The sequence below is a fragment of the Carassius gibelio genome, chromosome B17, assembly GCF_023724105.1.
Source record: "Carassius gibelio isolate Cgi1373 ecotype wild population from Czech Republic chromosome B17, carGib1.2-hapl.c, whole genome shotgun sequence".
In the NCBI taxonomy this organism is placed as follows: Eukaryota; Metazoa; Chordata; class Actinopteri; order Cypriniformes; family Cyprinidae; genus Carassius; species Carassius gibelio.
The window spans coordinates 13,760,081-13,781,794 of record NC_068412.1 but is presented as its reverse complement, the minus strand read 5'-3'; the positions used below and the strand labels follow the sequence as shown (position 1 = coordinate 13,781,794).

At 37.7% G+C, this 21,714-nt stretch overlaps 1 protein-coding gene across 2 annotated transcripts; it reads right to left on the bottom strand.

Moving 5' to 3' along the window:
* Nucleotides 1–21,641, bottom strand: LOC127975891 (RNA polymerase II-associated protein 1). Of its 2 annotated transcripts, XM_052579921.1 has the most exons (24): nucleotides 21,110–21,641; nucleotides 20,836–20,984; nucleotides 20,656–20,748; nucleotides 20,410–20,575; nucleotides 20,173–20,331; nucleotides 18,576–18,800; nucleotides 16,532–16,647; nucleotides 15,251–15,349; nucleotides 14,978–15,079; nucleotides 14,495–14,662; nucleotides 14,240–14,419; nucleotides 14,021–14,155; nucleotides 12,490–12,660; nucleotides 11,984–12,141; nucleotides 11,717–11,887; nucleotides 10,531–10,726; nucleotides 9,807–9,916; nucleotides 8,723–8,918; nucleotides 8,505–8,651; nucleotides 6,395–6,537; nucleotides 4,442–5,204; nucleotides 2,028–2,204; nucleotides 419–475; nucleotides 1–272 (listed from the first exon to the last, which is right to left on the bottom strand). In XM_052579921.1, the coding sequence occupies exons 1-24, from the start codon at nucleotides 21,291–21,293 to the stop codon at nucleotides 129–131; spliced, it is 4,209 nt and encodes a 1,402-aa protein (XP_052435881.1). In that variant the 5' UTR covers nucleotides 21,294–21,641; the 3' UTR covers nucleotides 1–128. The 2 variants fall into 2 exon arrangements, with proteins under 2 accessions (XP_052435881.1, XP_052435882.1); XM_052579922.1 differs by lacking the exons at nucleotides 1–272; nucleotides 419–475; nucleotides 2,028–2,204 and adding an exon at nucleotides 2,236–4,362 and having other exon boundaries at nucleotides 21,110–21,584.
* Nucleotides 21,642–21,714: the final 73 nt, after the last annotated feature.

The following is a 21,714-nucleotide window of genomic DNA, read 5'->3' as shown; positions in this document are numbered from 1 at the left end:
CACAAGAATCTAAATGTTTATTTTAAAGTCGATAGTTGCCACTTGTTCCTAACAGGCCAAAAACCACAGATATGAGGATGGTAGTTTACAAATCTCATACAAAACTGTGGGACAGGATTTTTCCTTTTTCACCTTTCTCCGCCCTTTATTTTTGTTCCCACAATGCTTTCCAACCTGCGGGCACGGATCGTGGGTAGCTGTTCATAAGTGATGAAGCCCAGCTCTGAATTCTGCTGGGGCAGCTGAAAAAGAAGCAGGTGGTTCTTTAACACCTGGAGAAACAAGAAACCAGACATGTCACTGAAAGAAACACACAACCGGGAAAGGTGAGAACATCAAGAGAGATGTATAGTGGAGCTAAAAGCAGATCCAGGAAATGGAATGTCTCTTTAAGGTAGAGGTGGATGCCTGATGGTACCTCATCTGTCAGGTAGCATGTCTTTCTCAGCAGGCTCCGACGTGCCGCCTCCACCTCCTACAGAGAGTGTAAGTCAAGTCAGTCATAACTCACAGCACGATGACAAAATAAGACAACTAAGAAAGCATCGATCACATTTGCTTCACCCTTCAGACATATTTCAAACCCAACCACTCCGTTTGGGATTGTGTGACAGAGTGAGAAGCGTCTGACTGCAGACTTGCACTTCCACTCTCAGACTTGCACTCTCAGACACTTGTTATTAGGCCGCTTAATGTGGCCTAATAACAGACTAAGATGATAAAGACAATTCAGTAGGCCTAGCCTATATGTCTTGTTGTTGACTCAACATATATACAGACCAGCAAATATGAACGTGCAATTATGAAATGCATTAAGTTATTTTAAAAGGATCAACTCCGTTCAGGCAAGCAGACGAGTACAGAACGCAGTGCGTTAAATTGTACATTAAACGTTTTCCTCCTATAGAAAATCATTATAAATAAAACACATAATGTAGCTTAATGTACAAAGTGATATAAGCGAGTTGTAGACAGTTTAATCTATATGGAAAAATGCTTAACGCGAGACTTTGAGTGTTGCGTTTATTCTGGGCTCACCTGCGTGCCTGTACATAAATTAGTTATGTATTTTAATAATGTAGAGAAGCATATTGAGTTTGGCCTTTATCATCAAAGTCCATTTTGCAGTATGTGAGGAAAATACTATATGCATATTCATTAAAATAATGAACTGTATATTTAATTTGATATTTTAATAGCATCTTAATACATTAAGCCATGTTAAGTGTTTATGTAGTTCTACGGAAAGACTTTGTGCATTGCGTTCATATTCTGGTGTTCTAGCCACGGATTTGCCGGTCTTGTCTTTTTTTTGCAGGACCCTGTACGTTACAGTACTAAATTAGGTTTAATCGTTTAATCAACACCACAGTTTTTGTCTCCATTGGCAACACGCACGATTTGTGTCGATTGCAAGTGTCGCAGGTAGCCGAGAGTGCAAGTGGCGATTGCAAGTTTCTTGTCTTCGCCACCTGGCTACTGTTATAAAATGTTGGGAAATTCAAACAAAAAGTAATAAAACATTCAACAAAATAAAAAATAAAGACTGCAAGTGATGTCACTAGCGGAAGTGAAAATGTCTGAAAGTGCAAGTCTGAGAGTGCAAGTGCAAGTCTGCAGCCAGTCCCTCTTGGACAGAGTGCTTGCATATATAAATTATAGTTTCCTCTGGACAAAAAATAAAAAGCCTCAAATGACACCCGGTCTATAGTATCGTATTCTGTATCAGGAGACCAATCACACTGGTCTGCGGATTTGCATAAAGTGCATTTGCTTTGTCACCTTAAATTGCATAAGAGCAGCTTTTACATTCTGCTAAATGCATATATATATATATATATATATATATATATATATATATATATATATATATATAAACAAACTGAGATGTGCAATTTTGTCTTGGCAAGTCACTGAAATTATTTAGAATACACAATAAGCGCTTAAAAAAAGGGAAAGTATATATATATATATATATATATATATATATATATATATATACACGGATTGTTGCACAGGTAATTTACCTCTGTCACTGCATCCTGGGAGAAGATAAAGGCATTCAGGTGGGCGACAGCCACCACATAAAGTACAGGACACCAGTTCCTCTTCAGAGCTCCAGTTACCAGTGCTCGAAAATACAGCCGCAGCAGAGGAAGGGAGCCTTCCATGGGGGACGTGAACTTCTCCAGTGGAATAGGCAGCTGTACAGGACAAGCAAATCAAATTTCAGATGGAGACCGCTTTAAGTGGTTTGATAACTTCCCCTCTGCCTCGTATCTACAACTGTTTTATAACGACATCTGTAATCATCCCTCCACTCCATCAACCTGTGATTGAGATTACGTTTACGATCTCTTGATGAACTTGAAGAATCAACGTTTTGGTGGAATGTACTATCAATGGAAAGATATAAAACAGGTTTCATTAAAAATATGCATTCCAAAAAAGATTAAAATGTGAGTAAAGGTTTGAAATGAGTGCATAAATGATAACAGAATTGTACATTTTGGGTTAACTATTCCCTTTATAAATCTAGATTGTGAATGATAAAGGGGTATTGAACTGCCTTTGTTTATTATTGTGTACTGTTTCCTGAGGTCCACTTATAATCAGTGGGGGAAATGTTCAAAATTCATTGTGGGGAATGTAGCTTGGGTGGGGGCTGGGGGGTTAATAATGGTAATTTTAGATGACCTTTCGGATGCATTTAATCATTCAAAACTGTATATTAAGACCAGCACCTGCAATTCTGGCCAAATTAAAGATACGCTGTTTGTGAATTTGTACATGTTATAATGTAAGGATCATTAATAACCCCCTGTGTTTAATAAAAGAAAAGATAGATTAGTTCCCTCAAAACACTTCTTATTTACTGGTAAAGTATTGAATGATTTGTAGATTATATTTAATGGTTAACACTTTGCAAAAACATTTGCAGTTTATTTTTAATGTGTGACCCTGGACCACAGAAACAGTCTTAAGTCACACAGTTATATTTGCAGCAATAGCAAGCAATGCATTGTATGGGTCAAAATGATCCACTTTTCTTTTATGCCAAAACCCATTAGGATATTAAATAAAGATTAAGTTTCATGAATATATTTTGTAAATTTCTTACCATAAACATATCAAAACTTATTTTTTTATTAGTAATATGCATTGCTAAGAACTTAATTCGAACAACTTTAAAGGTTATTTTATCAATATTTAGATTTTTTTTTCTGCAGATTTTCAAATAGTTGTATCTCAGCCAAATATTGTCCGATCCTAACAAACCATACATCAATGGAAAGCTTATTTATTCTTTGTCACTGAATCATTCATTCAATCGATTTGTTCAATGGGTTGATTCATTCAGGAACGAAGCAAGTGAATCTCTTTATGAATGGGTCATTGAATCATTGACTCACTAGATTTGTTCAAAAGCAAAGATTCTTAAACTAAACATTGCTGTGTCAAAGACTATAGATGCACAGAGCCTCAGCTGTGCCTTTGTTTTTGAACTATTTCTGTTGATGAAATAGAGCAAAATAGACAACAGTGTTCCTAAAATGTGCGTCAATTTATATTAACTTTTGAATAAAATCAAAAATGTATAAAACTGTTGTGTAAAATTCAATTTTACACTTGCAAACTCTCTTTATGATCATTTAAAAGCGGTTACCCTCTTTAATTCATCGCGATCTCACAAACCTCCATTTTAATGAACAAAGCTCTCTACAGTACACTGCACACTGAATCTATTATTTACATCGTCTCTCTACACTCTTACAATTTATGACAAAAACTGCAGTCTGCTTTCACAATCTGTGTTGTGAGGAGCAGGACGCGCTGCGATAGAGAAACATTTCTATTGGCTGCAGTCTGCAGGCAAAAGACGCATTTGTGGAGTGAAACAAACACTGAATCTGGGCTCGCTTTTGTAGTGTTTTGAATTAATAAAATATAGAAATCACTTTAATTTCCAAATAAACCTAACTAGCCGGAAGTGAAGTGACACCCCCACTCGAAATTCACTCCCCGGACTCCGTATCCACTATAGAGCAGAACATTCCATAAGCCTTCAATACAAGCTGCTTTAAGACTAACAACAATGTTTTGAGTTCTGAAACAATCAGGATGTTTTTACAGTACAATGACCCCTTATATGCCAAAAGATCAAGGGAATTCTGGTTTCTCAGTCTGTGACTTTAATGGCAAAAAAAGTACATAAAAAGCTCATTTCATGCATCCCTGCAACTCCCTAAACAAACCATTTTTACTAAATTACTTTCCCAACTCCCAATAATCAGATGTTGTGAACAGTATTTTCAGATGAAATATCAGTATGAATTGGCTCACAGCTCCAGATGCCCAGAACTACAAAGACAAAAGTACAGTCATGTTTCCATTACGCCTAATCTGTGCGTAGATCACCTGACAAAAAGACACCCCTTACCTGCTGTAGCGGGACCCCCAGCGATCGCAACATTCCCACATGTTCTCCGAACACAGCCAGCCTCATGGTGACACTGTAGCGCCGCTGTAGAGGCAAAAGCATGAAGCAACCAAAGAGTGGGTCACCGAATGACACAGCCTCATACTGCGCCAGCAGAGCTGAGTACAGGTCATGAAAGGAAGCCAAGCCTGGTGGAGGTGAGCCCAGATCCAGCGCCTCAAGCTGAGCTGGCTGTGTTAGCCTGCGAAACAACGCCCAAGTAAGCTCTTGCACAGGCCGCTCCAGGAAGAGGTCACTGGAGCACAGAAAGACACAGGCTAGCCGGGCTAACTTTGCCACTGGTGGCACCGGCGTGAGAGCCTGCTCTCTCCAACTCTCCAGAACAAGCAGCCATTGAAGGCAGTTAGTGACTGACTGCACTGACCCTGCTGGAAGACACTCAACCTGATGCCCACCACCAGCTGACAGCCCCATTCGCTCATAGAGACTAATGAGCGGTAAGAAGGGCCAATCAGAAGGCAGGGAGGGGCCAGTAAGTTCAGGTAGGAGATGAGAGCTGACAAAAGGCGTTCGGCCGAGGTACCGGTCACGGGATGAAAGAACAGAGGATTCCATGTGTGCAAGGTGGGTGAGGTAACAACCGCGGATGGAGGGCAAATGATGGAGAGCCTCACGCAGCAGAGCACCAACAGCAGGTGAAGTCCTGTCTTTAAGCTGCAGCTCAGCCAACGCAGCAATCTCTGGTTCACCAGAGACACCCTCCCTAACAATAAGAAAAAAAAAACATGTCATATTACAGCAGTTCATTTCCAAGACAACAATATATTTCTCATGAACATAAAGGTACATCCTTGAAGTGCTTAAACTGTAACATATACTACTAAGTTTAGGACTGGTAAGATTTTTTCCCTTCAGAAATCCTTCTAATATGCTGATTTGATACTTAAGAAACATTTCTTATTAATAATTGTGAAAATAGTCCTGCTTAATTTATTTTTTTTTAATCAATAGAAAGTTCAAAAGAGCAGTATTTGAAATGCAAATCTGTTGAAACAATTACGAGTTGCCTTTACTGAAAAAAACAGACATAATAAAATACCATAGATACATTTTTAAAAATGACAAACATTTACCAATAAATATATATATATAAAAGAAACATAAATCAGAATCAACTGTCCGTGCAAAGACCTGCTACATTCTGTCTGAAATGTGCAGCTTGCTGCTCTCTTGTGAGTATGATGTGAAACTACAGCTTGATACAGCTGGGATTTCAGAGTTCACTTTTTTGCTTTTTACACTGAATCTATTAAAAATGAATCATAAATGCATTTAAACATGTTTGATACTCTTATGTAAACTTAGAAAAACATCTGGAGGTAAACATCTGAACAGAAAGAGTATACAATCAGAATATGATAAACAATAATATGAGATCAAATCTAAATATCCAGCCAAGACCTGAGCAGATTTGAGACAGGAGACACTTTGTGTAATTAATCTCTCCCAATGAGTTTCAGCTTTTATCCCTGTGCAGTTCTCATAGCACATGTCTGAAGAGGTTCAGGAATATTAATACTTTTAACCATAGTACATCAAAGCAACATAATGAACATGAACAATCATATTAAAATGAGATCTATTAAATAAAATTGCCTCCTAGAAACTCTCTGATCTAAAGGCACTTAAACTCTTACTATTAGTTAAAGAATCAAATCAAAGAATCGAAAATCTAATATTTGTGACATTTGTAATGACAATAAACATAAGTTATTAAATTATGATAAAATATGAAAGTGGCTTTTCTTCATTTCTGTTTAAACAACTGATGTCAAGCTGATGTATGATGTCTAGCTTATGTGTCTGGAGCCACTATACAACAAAGTGTGAATACTTTGTGTGACTGAAGTCACTGCAATCATACAATATATGAGACAAACATCAGAGACTTACGGAAGGAGGCTGTGACTGAAGGTCATGACAGACATGAGTTCATGTGCCAGATATTCACTGCCAGGCAGCAGCCAGGACACTAGAGCCAGCGATACATGGTGGAACAAGACTGCGTGTTTGGCCACCTCTGGGTCAACTGGAACCTAAAAATAAAGAAATCACAATAAAAGTAAGGCAAGGCATTAAAATTCATTAACTAACCCAATGCTTTTAAAAAAAAGCCAGCATATTTAAAGGTACAATTTGTAAATTATTTGCAGTAACATATCCAAAAACCACTAGGCTAGTGTTATATATTTTGTCCAGCTGATTACTAACAATTTCTCTAAGGCAGTGGTTCCCAACCTTTTTCAACTCGCGGCCCACACAACCAAACACATATGTTTGCGCGGCCCACTTCAAAAAAATTAACTGCCCCCGCTATTGTTGGGTTAATAACTTAGTACTCAGAAGCTAGATTTTAAACTATATTTATTGAATAAACTAGGGCTGTGCGATATGGACAAAAAAAAATTTTTTGATCAATTTTGCAATTGTGCTTTTACAGTCATAAATGCATTCAGGATTAATTTGAAACATATTTCCAAAAGAAAACCAATCAGAGCTTTATCAAAAAGTTGTAACATCTCTAGAACAGACATAAGTCAAAATTATCACTATAGTGAAGATGTAAAAAAATGTATAGACTTGTGGCAAAAAAATAAAATAATAAAAAATCCTATACAGGGACTTTTTTTTCTTTTTTGCCATGCATTGTTCATAGAGCTCATTAATTGTAGCGGTGCCTCAGGTGTTTGCAGTGTGTATACAGTATGTGTATGCGGTCAGCAGTGAGAGCGCATAAATATAACGCGAAAGCACATTAAAATAATGCACGAGTGCGAATCTCTCTGTTCGCAGCAGATTTCCTTTGCTCTGTCACAAAACCGGTCGTGCTTGCTCAGATACACGCTGCTTTGCGAGGAGAGAGTGTGCACACTTAAAACGTGTCTCCTCTCACTTAAACTGCATCCTGTTCACTAACAAATTCACTCTATGCTCATGTGTTAGACATGAATTATTTTCGCACGTTTTTATTTCTAGCCTTTTACCGCAGTGAGAACGCTCTGATCCGTCAACATTGGCTCAGAAAAAAGGCGCATCACAGACAGTGTGTGAACCTGGAGTTAGGCATATGCGCACGCTCAAATCGTGATTTTAGGACGTTTTCTTTTAATCGCACAGCCCTAGAATGGACTGGAAATGAACAGAAAATAATTGGCGGCCCACGGCCGCGGACCACAGGTTGAAAACCACTGCTCTAAGGTTTTCAACTACTTGTAAATCATGAGAAAATTGTGACATGGGGCAGTGCAGTCGCCTGTCAATGACGTTAGTTACCCTTTGTTACCGCCTTTACTGACGTAGAAATCACATGACAACAGTGTCCTGGACAAATGCTGAAGTAGCTTCGCAAAAAATTCAACTAGAAAGAGATGCCGATCTCGCTTGTGTTTTACTCGACATGTGAGTTATTTTGATTCGTATCTTTACAGAAAACGTATGCTATTATAACGACCAACAAGATTAGTATTATGGGGCATACACGCCAAACGCGGGGCATCACGCGAGGACGAGTCTGATCCATAGTCTGATCGGGTCTTTGCATTGACCTTGTATGTAATCTACTCGCGCAAATCGTTGAACTTGCGTTAAATCCATGATTTATCTTTCCGTCTGATTGATGGCCGTCAGCGGTTGGGTAGAGACAACAAATCCCATCATTCCACGCTCCTTCTTAGTGTCATCAAACAACGCGATCGTTATTGTTTTGATAGTGCGCCCTCTAGTGGCAGGTCCTATAACCTGTAACTTTAAGAGCTTTTGAATAGCGCAAAATAGTGCAGTAATTCATCCCTGGAAAGATAGGATTACATTCTGTAGAGTCGATCCTGTCCTCTACCATGGAAGGGACAAACGGCAGAGTTTCAAGCATAGTTAATGTTAATTAATCACAATGTATTGCATTAAAACTACATTTTATTTTCTAATTAAAATATATTTATGTGTGCGTGCAAGTAAATACGCATACAATGAATGCAAATGTGTTAGATGCAGAGGTTGCAGTTACCAGCTTGTGAGCCAGTCTGAGCAGCAGATACAGCAGGTGGTGCTCATGGCGTAAAATCCAGGCACTCGAGTGAGAAACAGTGGGCATGGCTCCGATACAAGACCGCAGATAACTCAGTACAGAGTCCGAGAGGATGAGAGGACTGAACTGATGAGAGACACGAGAAAGATTTTATCTCACCTCTTTTTTTGAGAGATTTACCATCAAAATGACTTTACCTTCTTTATTAAGCCTTTGTGGATGGAGGTGATGGTGTTCAGCAGGTACAGGAGGGCAGTAGGGAGAGGCAGAGGGGAGTTGAGCCCTGCCATTGTGCTGGAGGTCTTCATCCTCGAGCAGCCCAGACCTGGCAGACTGGAGATGACCTCCCCACCAGCTGCACTCAGCCCGGGGTTACAGATAATAGAGCTGGACCTGCAGCAGGAGAACAGATTATGTTCCACTTACACAAGATCTGCTCTTTTTATATTGCTCAAAATGATCACTACAGACTTTAAATTACGATGAAAAAATCTAATGCTTAGATCTAACAATATAAGCATGGTCTTATCCTATATTTATTTAGTTAGTTATTTCCCGTATGTGCATCAATGACTATATTAATGGCAAAAATAATACAATTAAACTATTTTTAATTATAATAGAATTCAGGCAATATATTTTACTTGATTCTTTAAACAAACAAGTAAACAAAGTCATATATTAGTCATTTTATTGTGCATTTAAGTCATTATAATTGTAAAATTCTAACTAATTTCACTAATCTACCAAAAAAAAAAATCTTACAATTATTATTTTAATAATATTACATTTATTTTATTGTTATATAATATAATATTAGATTTAGTGCTGTCATAATATTAATCGCGAGTAATCGCATCCAAAATAAAAGTTTTTGTTTACACAATATATGTGTGTGTACTGTGCATATTTATTATGTATGTATAAATACCCATGCATATAGTATAGGTTTAGAAAATATTTACACGTATTTACATGTATATATTCATATAATTGATATTATATATACATATATTTCTTAAAAATATACATGTGTTCATATTTATATATACATAAAACATACACATTACACACTCATGTATTATGTAAACAAAATATTTTATTTTGGATGCAATTATTTTATTTTATATTATATTATATATTGTAGTGGATATGTTTAATTCTCATAATGCAGAAATTATCGGTCAATAGGTTTCTAAACTTCCCAAACCATTGGTTTAAAAAAGAAATATATTGTAACAGATGTAGTTAATCTCAGGAAGTCTCTGGAGTTCACTGTACCTAAAGCTGCTGGTTATATTTTGCATGGCCTGATGGGATATCAGTGGCAGAAGCACATCTGAAGTTAGTGACTCGAGTTCTTGCAGACACTGTACCGGCTGGAAAGAGCTCTAACAAAGGAATCAGATCATTCACATTACATATGCAAAAGATGCTAATTATTTAAAACATCTGAAATATTAGGCCCATCTGCACTAAGAGTTTAAGTTACCACAACTAAATGTTGATATAATCCAAATACCAAATAAAAAAGTATGCAAGGCTGTGAATGGCATTCAATTTCTACTAGCAGTGTAAAAAAAACAACAACAAAAAAACACATAAAAATGCTATTTTGTGAAGGTACATTATCAGCAGCTATTTTGTGCAGACAGCATTATTTTGCCTTAAGGGATCTGACTGAATGCGCTGAATAATGTGGTATAATCTTTCATATTTTGGCGTTTAGCACACCAGAATCTTTGATGAAAGGCAGTCTGGATTTAAAAGAAGCCAATGATTATCCACTTTGATTCTGAGAGTTGAGCTCCTAATGTCCTTACATATGCATTTATCAACTTTTCAAGGCATTTATAATGTATACTATGTACTTAAAAGTGGCTAAATATAAGCTTCAGGTAGATTTTACATGCCTCCAAAAGAACAGGCGTTTTTTAAATAACCTTGTTTAGGGGTCTGCTGTGACACTGGCTTTGACGCTTATTTCTTTCTTATTAATACCTACTTGTACACAGAGCTGTGAATAATACGCCTCGGTGTAGAGCAGGTAGGATGGAAGCAGAATCAGAGCACTTGACATTTGAGCCGGGCCATCGAGTGCTCTCACATAGCCCTTGAGAGAGCTGATGACAGTGGGCTGGAGACCGGTCACATGACTCCACACGACCGGAGGAGCTGGAGGACACTCTGTACCCTGAGCACTGTCAATACACAGAGAGAGTCAGCTCAAGGCCATATCCAAAATTTATAGCACAGAAATGAAACACCAATATTAATATAGCAAATTGGTCTCTTGGTTAAAATGAAAACACTCCAACAGCTGTCAATCAGTTCCTGACTAAACTGTAAAACTGAACCAAACAGAAAATAGTTCAAAATCTTTCTAGTTATTTTTAAATAATCCATGCAATTGCTTAATTGGTGCACTTTTCCTTTTCAATCCAGCAGGACATACTAAAATAGTTAAATATATACATACTTTATAATGTCAGTACATAATCTTTCATTAGTTTTTGTAATAAATATTTAAGTCGAATTGTAGTAAATGTGTTAAATAATGATGCAGGTTTTATTAGTATTAGCATCATGTATTTTGAAACAGAACAGACAATGAATATTCCACTAAAACTGATTAAATAATATTTATAAACATGATTTATAATTTAACAGTAAAGACAGTTATAATTTTACAAAATATTGATATTTCAAATACATGCTTTTAAACTTTCTATTAATTGAAAAATCACAAAAAAAAAAGCTAATTACCTAATAAAATAAATATTAAGCAGCAGAACAGTTTTCAACATGGATTATAATAAAAATGTTTCTTGAGCAGCAAACCAGCATGACCCCGTCATGTGACACTGAAGACTGGAGCAATGATCGCTGAAAAAGCGACTTTGCAAATCACAGGAATAAATTCAACATATTAAAATAGAAATTGGATATTTTAAATTGTACTGAACCGTACTGAATTTTAAATTAAATAAATAAATCCAGTGGAAATAAGAGGATTCTTTCAAAAACATAAAAAAATCCTACCAACCCAAACATTTGAACGGTAGTGTATATTATTAGTTTCTTAAATGATCAGAAGTAGCAATCAAATACATACACTCTATTAGCATTTAATGTTGATACATTTGGTCATTGTATGCCACAATGGTTACATTGTAAAAGTGTAGTCTCACCTGACTAGGTCTCTCTGCAGTTCTTCATGGCATCCTGCCGTCTGAGTGACCCGAGTCAGCAGCACGAGCAGAGCTCTGATTGGGTCCAGCTCCTGAAGCAGCACAGCCTCAGATGAAGCACACAGCCGGTTCCGAGCCTGCAACCTCTTCACCAGCACAGGATACAGGTCTCTGGAATGAAGCACACACTCACCGTCCATCACTACAATCGCATGCTTTAAATATCTACACTATGTTTTAAAGTGTAAAGTGGCTGGTCCTCCTCACGTGTACAGACTGCAAGCCTGTCCGTAGCCGGCAGCCACTGCGAACAGTCTCAGCGCCTCCGTACTGCAGCGAAGAGCTTCACCTGCTTCCAGCAACATCTCTGACGGTTCCACAACCACGAAACGTGACAAAACCTCCTTCCCTCCTAGAGAGTTCAGCTAAGACGCACAGACTAATTACAGCCAAGTTTGACTTTCAGATAGCAAGAACACTCTTAAAAGGAAGTTTTAATTTAAAAAATAACTACATTTTTACTTTAACCAGATTATTAATATTTGACATCAATAAAGCATAGTAGCCCACATCAAGACTATATATATAGAAATATTTTAGCAGAACGATATGGTTTGACATCTGAGTAGGAGACCTGTCACTTGTTTTAATAAACATCATACTCATTTGCTGAAGTGGGTGGGAGACCTGTCAGTTTTGTAATAAGTAATATAATTATTCAAAAGGAGTGGGTGCTTGAAGCTATTAACCTACACTATTTAGTGGATACTTACTATTCTAGCACAAGCATGCCTCCCAGCACTTGCTAAAACACGAAGCAGCTTCATCGCCAAGGCAACCGGGAGCCCATACAAAGAGGACGGAGCCTGTGAGGTGGCAGGAGCCCAGGAGCAGGGAAGAAACTCCGAAATCACAGTGTTCATCAGCCGCGGACAGTCCAGGATCTGACCGAGAAAAAGGATTCAGGGCAGTGTTATTATTGCTAACTAAAACTAAAACGATTAATAATCATTTTTAGTAATTAAAATAAAGCTGGAATAAAATAAAGCATGAATACAAGATTAAAAATTTTTGCATTGGCAACTAACTGAAATAGAGAAGCTTAAAGGAACACTCCACACTCCCCCAGAGTTAATCAATTTGAGTTTGACCATTTTTGAATCCATTGAGCCGATCGCTGGCGGTAGCACTTTTAGCATAGCTTAAGTGCATCATTGAATCCTATTAGACCAGTAGCATTACGAAAAGTTGTGATTTTCAGGTGCCTCGTGATATCACTACACCTGCTGAGGCCATGTTACAGCAGCACAGTTCCTTGATTATTACGCCAGAATGAGAGTATAGTTCCTAATCATATCGGCCTAGAAAATCACAACTTTCATTTTCCGCTGGTCTTAGTGCATGATATAACTACAGAAGAATCAAGTTTTAAACAGGAAAAATATCGAAACTCTTTGGTCATTTTTGAACGCCATGCTACTGGTCTAATAGGATTCAATGATGTATGCTAAGCTAAGCTAAAAGTGCTACGGCCAGACCCGGAGATCGGCTGAATGGATTCAAAACTGGCAAAACTCAATTTATTAACTCTGGGGGAGTTTGAGAAAGAGCCTCTTTCAAAGAAAAAAGTGGAGTGTTCCTTTAAGCTGAAGTACTAAACTTACTAAAACAGAAATTAAAATAAAATAAATAAATAAAAATGACATCAGCACATTATAATGTTACTAAAATTAAAATTTAAATAAAAGTGAATCAAAAATATTAATAAATACCATAGCAGAATAAATATACACACACACTGAAATATATTTTAAATGCATTTATTTCATGCTGAGTATACTACAAATACATTTACATATTTATTTATTTAATTAAAAATACCTCACAATTGTACTTTTAGTATACTAAACTGTTATACTTAACATCTGTTACTCTGTAACTAATTTTGTACTTAATGCACTTATTACTAATTGTGCAGATGTAGTGCTGAAGTCCAACTATAGACATACTGAAGTCTATTTGATTGTGCTAAAGTGGACTTATTGCAAGTACACTTAAATGTCCTGTATTCAAAGATCATACAATCCTCTTAAATGGTGACACTAAAACATATTTTAGGCTTAATATTAAGAAAATAAGTACTCAAAATAAAATAAAATTATAAGTTTTATATTAAGTCTAAAGAGACATGTCACTTAATATGTTCATAGACTTGAAATATACTTAGTATGAAATAAATATATTTTAAATATATTCTTTTCTCACTATAGGGTATATAATAACACTGGTTCAGAATTCATCTACCTGTGTTGCTGCAGCAGTCGAGTGGCGAGCGATTCGGATCAGAACCTCCAGAATATCAAGAACGACCCGGGGAGAGGGCCGCACCACCTCCACGATGTACCGCAGCCGAGGAAGACCCTGCATCTTCAGAAAGCCCTGATGCCAACACAGACATTTCAGTAACTCTGCAAAAGCAGCAACTAACTTTGCAGAAAGAGATCAATCTTAGACCCCAGTTACCTTGACAACATCCTGCCTAGCAACATCATGATCTGTTTTTCTTTCTTCTTTCTCTTTAGCAGTTTCTTTCATGGTCTCATCCAAGCCTTCATCATCCTCATCCTCATCCTCCTGAGCAGTGGGCAGTAAAGGAAAGGTTGCCATCCCGAGCAGCCATGAGAAGGCATTATCCAAGCACTCCTAGGATGAGACGAACCGGAAATGCTGTGGTTACTTGTAACTCCTTGTGGCAAAGACAATATGATTCTCTCTTACTTCATCGTCAGATGAGACCAGCAGAGCTCGCAAGGCATGCACTGCTGCTGACATCACACCCTCCACACTGTCATCCAGGGAGAACCGCAGAAGAAAGAGGACTCCAGAATCCAATAAAGAAGACAAGACGCTGCCCTTTAGAGAGGAAATGTACTCACCAGCCCGGGCCTGATGAAGAACACGTTTACAGTGTTTATAAGAGACAAATCTACAGAAATAGAAAGAAACGGCCACAAAGCTTCTCTTGGCATTAAAAATGAAAAGCAATGAAAAGGCTCTGATCTTTTTTTTTTACTGATTTTTTTTTCTTTTTATTTATATACGTGTCTTAACCCAGATAGACGAATAGATGTGCATCTTTTAAAGGATCCGGCATTTGCTCTCTCATAGTACCATCTTTGTGGTCTCAAATCTCCAAGAAATATAATAGCTCTTTACAATAACTCAGTGAACTTTTGTTTTAATTTTGAAATGTTTGTTTACTTTGGCCAGGATATTAGCGAGAGTGCTGACGGCCAGATTGCGCTGTTGGTTCAGCTGACTGCGAGAGAGGAGGAAAAGCTCTTGCAGTGAGTAGCCAGCCAGCTGGAACAGAGGAGAGAGAGAAAATTATAGTTAGTATTACACATATACAACAACTACACACGTCTGCATTTGACTGATTCAAACACCTTTTAAAAGAAGTACTGGCATCAGTTCTAGTTTGCTGCCGGTCTAAAAACAATCCAGCAGATGAATTTAGCTGAACCCACTCACCTCTGGCTCCTCTCCATGGTGATGCAGGCCTAAATGGGTGGGCACGTCTTCGGTGGGTGGGATGAGAGAGCCAGCAAAATCAAAACGTGCTTGCATAGCCTTTAATAAAGCATTCATGCAAACATGAACAGAGAATAACATTAAAGTCAGTATAAAATGAATGTTGTAGATCTTGCGTAACGCATTTTTCACTTTTTACATTTAGTTCTGACCTGTAATTTTTGTCCACTAATTACTGTTCTCCAATCATTTTGCATGCATGCAGCAATGTCAGTTGTAGGGCTGGGTTATTTTTGCTAGACACAATTAATCGGTAGAAATTTTTCGACCTGTAGAGATTTTGGACTATCGTTTCTATCATGGTTACACGCTCACGTGATTTTGCTGTGCTACATGGTCACGAAAACGTATTGGTTTGTACATGCTCATAGCACGTGGAAGTATTAAACTGCTTTAAATAGGCCTTGTTATATTTATAGGAAGTCTTATTTGCTGCTTTACAGGCCTTGAACAGTTAAATACACACACTTGTCAAAACGCCCGTCTTTTAAAAAAAAACGCATAAACAAGAGTAGGTCTTAAGTGAAAGCAAACAGCGGAGAAAGAAACTGTGTAAAACAGTATATTGGATCCGGGCAGCTCTTAAAGTGAAAGCAGTCTGTCATTCATGTTAATCAAACAACAAGAGAAAATCTCTCACTGCTTTTGATTAAATGACTTTTGTAACTTTAATAAGAAGACATACATATATATATATATATATATTTAATTGACTGAAGTATGTGCAGTGTTTTTATAAATTTAATTCATTTATACAATGCATGTACCAATTTTTGTTTGCTTGTTCTACTGTAGGTTTTTGTCCTTTTGCATGTAGTTAGTTTTTATTATTTAATCGCTGACTGCTGTCAGTGACCTTGAGTTTTTTTTTTTTTTTTAGGCTAGTATTAGTTTTTGTAATATTGACACTGGTGACAAGAATTATGAAATTTCCATAAAGACCTTATTTATTGCAAAAATAACTTTATTGTGATATATATCGTTAACGTGAAATAAAACAACTTGAATATATGATTTTGGTCATATCCCCCACCCTAAGTAAGTTGAATGGGATATCTTTACATAATTTGATATGATATGAGAAATAATTTGAAGTATAATTCAAGTCTGTAGCACAAACAATGCAGTATTACGTAGTTACAGTATGTGCCATATTTTGGGGTTTTGGGTTTAAAAAAAAGAGTTCTACTGATGCTTGCCTTACCAAGCAGTGGTTTGTACCTTTTTGGTGCTCTGCTTCCTGGGTGCAGGAAGGTCTCTTGTCCATTCCAGTTTTTCTGGCTCCACCTTGTCCATGTGAAGCCATTCCTTTTGAGGCTTGACTGGCAGCTCCTCGTCTGTAAATAATAAATAATACCAGTAATACATATGATTAATGGCAACACAGAGCAACAAAAAACACCAGACTTTCCATTAGTTTAACAGCCTATTCCCATTCCCATGTATATTGACATACACAGCATCACATGCTGACAGCATTGCAACTACGGAAGAACTGTTCTCTGAACAGTAACCCCTGATGTGCTTCATCCATAAACGTCAATGAGTTCCTCTTATCTCGATTACCTTAAAACAAATTGGTGCTTGCTCTAGCTAACTCTGCTCTCATCAGACTAATTGAAATTGATGCATCTGCCTTGCACGCAGGCCTCAAAGCTCAGCTGGACAGATCTGCAAAGTGCACAGTCCTGAATATATGTGTTGAGTTCCAAGCCGAGGGTGAATACAGAACTGGAAACCATCCAACTTGTGCTGACAAGATTGAGAAGACTAGATCTGGTACATTAGGTTTACATTCTAATGCTGTTTGCATGCAGACCAGTCCCAAGTCCCCATTCAGCTTTCTTAAAGAGCCACACAGATGTATTACAGTGTATGATGTAGCTGTCCATCTGTGTAAACAATGTGCAAATAATTAAACCAAAAAGTACACGATTTATAAAGTTATTGGCTTCTAAAGTAAGGAGTCGACTCTGAATCACTGAAACGAGTCGTTATAGATTTGAAATCTTTTGCCCATCTCTATGTACGTCACTAGGGACACTTTGCATAATAATCTCCGCCTACCGTGTTGGGAGAAACGGAACTCTGACCTGCCCCACCCCCCCACACACAGACGCTCTGTTTGGTGTGATAGCATCATGTCGAGGAGACAGTGTGTTTTATTTTCACTGCCAAAGAATGAAAATCAGAAGAACCAATGCCTAAAATTCATTTTCACCACAATACCAGAGCAGTACAACAAATCCCTTTTGTTGTGTTCACAACATTTCACTGATGACTGCTTTTCTAATCTTGGTGAGTACAGCGGGATTTTCAAAGCGTTTGGTCATAAAAGAGGGTTCATTACCAACTTTATTTAGACCAACGAGCATCTCCGAATCACAACGCGAAGTATGATTCTGAAGTTATGTGTCTGTTTTCTCCTGAGCGTCTTATCAGTATGTGTGCTGTCTGCAGCCTGTCTGCGCTGATCGTCATGTACAAACACGTCATTAATATGAAGTGTAACTCCGTGAATACTCAACGAAGAGACATGAGAGAGATATCTATAGAAAGCTTGACATGTCTACTTTAAAACGAAACAAGTGCTGCTGAAAACAGATATTCTGTGATAAAGTAATCCATATGAAAACAACGCGATGTCTGTTTTTCATGTCTCCCTTCATTATATGTGACCACGCCCCCGCGCTGAACGGCTATTCAGATTCAAACTGAAACGCGCAGCTTGAATACACACACACAGAAGAAAAAGCAGCCAGGCTGTTCAAGTTTTTTATTTTACTGTTTGCTTCGCGGTGAGAGGAATAAGACATAATTCACCCCAAACAGATGCTAACGCATAGTTTACAGTGGAGGTGTGTGCGAACAACCAATCCAATCTGCTTGTATGTTAGTTGACCAATCAGAACACAGTATGCTACCGAAAGGTGGGGTTTAAGGAAACTGAATCTTTTGAACAGCTTCGTGCGAACTGTTTGGGGATCTCTGAGAATTGAGGTAATTTTAAAATGATATTTTGACAAAATGACAATGTTTTTTAACCTTGGATGGATTTAAACCTAATGTACAGGACTTATAAACAGTGATAGGAGGCTTAGAATTTTCATCTTACTGGCTCTTTAATGAAACTAAAGCAATGCTGTATAACTGAGTGTCAAATAAATCTCAAAGACTGTGTAATAACATTTTTACAACATTTATTCACCATGTAGTGGTGCATGATGTGATCTGTCTCTGCCAAACAAGCTCTAAACTCGCTTACCTGTAATTGGAGGTTGAGCTAGAAGCTGATTCTCATCTTCCTCATCATCCTCCATGGTATTCCCCTGAGATTCCTGAGTTTTTATTGTGTGGTCTAACTGTGGAGACGTGCTGTCGGGCAGAGGTTCATTCAGGAAGTCTTCTCTTTGCACAGTCCCAGATGCTGACTCAGATCCCGGGGTTCTCTGTGCCCCTCGAGATCTCACGAAGTCTACTAATCTAGGGCCTGACATAATATAACAACACGAGGGCCAAGTGAATAAAACGTCACTGTTACAAAAGGCATGTTCCACAAATTAGGTCTAAAAATGAAGATATAAATAAAACAAATAAAATCAACTTAACAAAATGGTCAGTGAAGGCTGCTTAAACTTCAGAAAATGCCAATCAAGCTCAGGAGGTCAAATTATGGACACTTTTAATTAAATATTTATTTTATATGAGGTTGGCAACCCTGCTAAAATATGGGATAATTCCTAGCAACAAATATTAAATATGTCTACCGATCAAAAGTTTGGTGACACTAGAATTTTTTGCATGTTTTTTTTAAAGGGATAGTACACCCAAAAATGAAAATTATATTATTAATTACTCAGCCCCATGTCCTTCCAAACCCATAAGACCTCTGTCATCTTCGGAAGACAAATTAAGATATTTGTGGTCTTGCGGAATGATATGAGGGTGAGTAATTAATGACAGAATTTTCAGTTTTGAGTAAACTATCCCTTTAAAGTCTTATGTTCACCAATACTGCATTTATTTGATCAAAAATAAAATAAAACTGTAATAATGATGTTTCTGGTGACACATGACCCTTAAGAATTCTTTATAAAATGCTGCTTTGGTGCTCAAATATTTCTTATTATAATCAATGTTGAAAACTGCTTAATATTTTGATGGAAACTGAAATATTTTTTCAGGATTCTTGACAAATCGAAAGATCCTATTTTATTTAATATTAAAATCTATTTTAACATTTTAAATGTCTTCACTATCACTTTAGATCAATTTAATGCATCCTTGTTGAATAAAAATACTAATTTCTTTAAAGAAATCTTAATGACCCCAAACTTTTGAATAGTAGCGTGCATCAAAATTAAATATAATTTATACAATTACTATGCTAGAATGGGTTTGCAAATACAATGGTTGCACATTATAATAATTCAGAAGACTAGCTTGTTAAGGACCAAATATAAAACATAAATATATTTTCCAAAAACTAACAAAAAGATATTTGTATACAGTATTTGTTTACCCCTTACAATAACCTGAGTAGGGGAAAGTTGGCAGATCATATTTTTTTATATAAATTTGTCGTTTGCCATTAAAAGTTCAATTTTCACCATACAAATCATTGCAAAGCAGCTTAACAGAAAATTAAGTTTCTACAATATATTTAGTAGTAGCTCAGTGGTGACTATGTCAGTTAATATACATATGGCAGAAATGTATGGAAAAAAACTATTAAAGACATAATCGATCAGACAATGAACACTATTTACAGCAATTATGATCTACAATCAAACTGATAGCAAAATCTGGTAGTTCTGTATGTTGTTTGAGGGTTGTCATCGAGTGAAGAAGTGTCAGTTTACCAAGCTGTGCCAGCAGCTTCCTCTGTTCCTCCAGGATCTCACTCTGGGACATCGCCTGCAACTTTGCCTGATTCTCCTCATGGATTTTCATCGTCTCCATGGCACTATTTGCAATCCCTAGTCCTTGACCTGTAAGTAGCACAGGGCCACCAACACGGTCTGTAACAGAAGCCCAATCAGAAATGAACCATGCGTTAGTTTACCATGAAGAATTTTGTGGAATGTGACAGCACTTACCCATCACATCTGACTCAGGTCGCTCAGTCTCCATATTCCCCATCAGAGAGAAGCTCACATGTCTAGATGCAGAACACTGATTTCTAGTCTCTTCCTTCTTAGACCTTTGGGCCGCAATTTGACGTGCAAAAATACTTTTTCTTCCTTTAGGAGCTCTTTCCTGCCCCTAAGTGCAGAGACAAAAACAGAAACGTCAGAGAAACACACAAGCTGGGAGGGATTTGTGCATGTATAATATTTCCTCACCTCACTTTCCATTACAGATCTATGTAAGACTTTAGGGAAAGCAGCGCCTGTGATAGACGGGAGCGACACGGGTACCGTACTCGTGTCCCTCTCCTTTAGGAAGACATAAAACAATAAGCATGGCATTGACGTGTTGACATTCAGTCAAAAGACAGGCCCATTGTAATAACTGTGACTCACAATGATTCTAGACAGGACAGCACTGATGTGGGTATCATGTCTGTCCAGTCGCTCTCCTGGGTCCTCATCTTCAAAATGCACCCGCTCCTGTTTGAAGCGTGACTTCTTTAGAGGTGCAGGGGTCAAAGTGGGAAGGTCATCTGGAAGATCTGGGGGGGGGGGGATAATTTCAATACTCGGTTAATATAAATTTGTTTTATATCAGCCTGAACTTATTTAAGCAGGTAATGTGTTTAAAGATAACTAAGAGGACGCTCAGAAATGTCTAACCTACCTTCTATAGTCACAACATCTCTCTGGTTTCCCTGCTCCAGTGCATCAGCTGCAGCCGCGTCTCCTCGGCGTTTATCAGCGCGCTTCACCCCGGAGACAGAGGACCGAGCGCCCGCCGCCAGAAGCTCCTGCTGCTCCCGGAGCAGATCCGCCTCGCTGTCCGTGGGCTTGGGACGCCGCAGCATCCCGACTCCCGAATTAACACAAGGGTGTCTAATGGTTCTGAGGAGACTGTCGGAAATAATAATGATTCAAGATTTAGTTCTTAAATTGGCCATTTTATCTTGTAATTCGCTGACTGACAGTATAAAGTTTTTCTTGTTGGCTTGCAGAGGATAATAATTAGAGCAAATTTCTAATATTATTAGTAATCAGTCCGTGATCAGCAATGATGGAAATATTCCTTTATTGTAAATCCAGGAAGGTCATCAATCAGCTATATGACTGGATATGTACACAGCCACAACCAACACATGTAGAGTTTAGTTTACAGACGCGACTCCATTTCCGGGTTATGTGTAGCCATTACAAAATAAAAGCCTTTACGTTTACCCATAGACATATATGGGTTTAAGAGCTTTTTTGTTTGTTTGTTTGTTTGTTTGT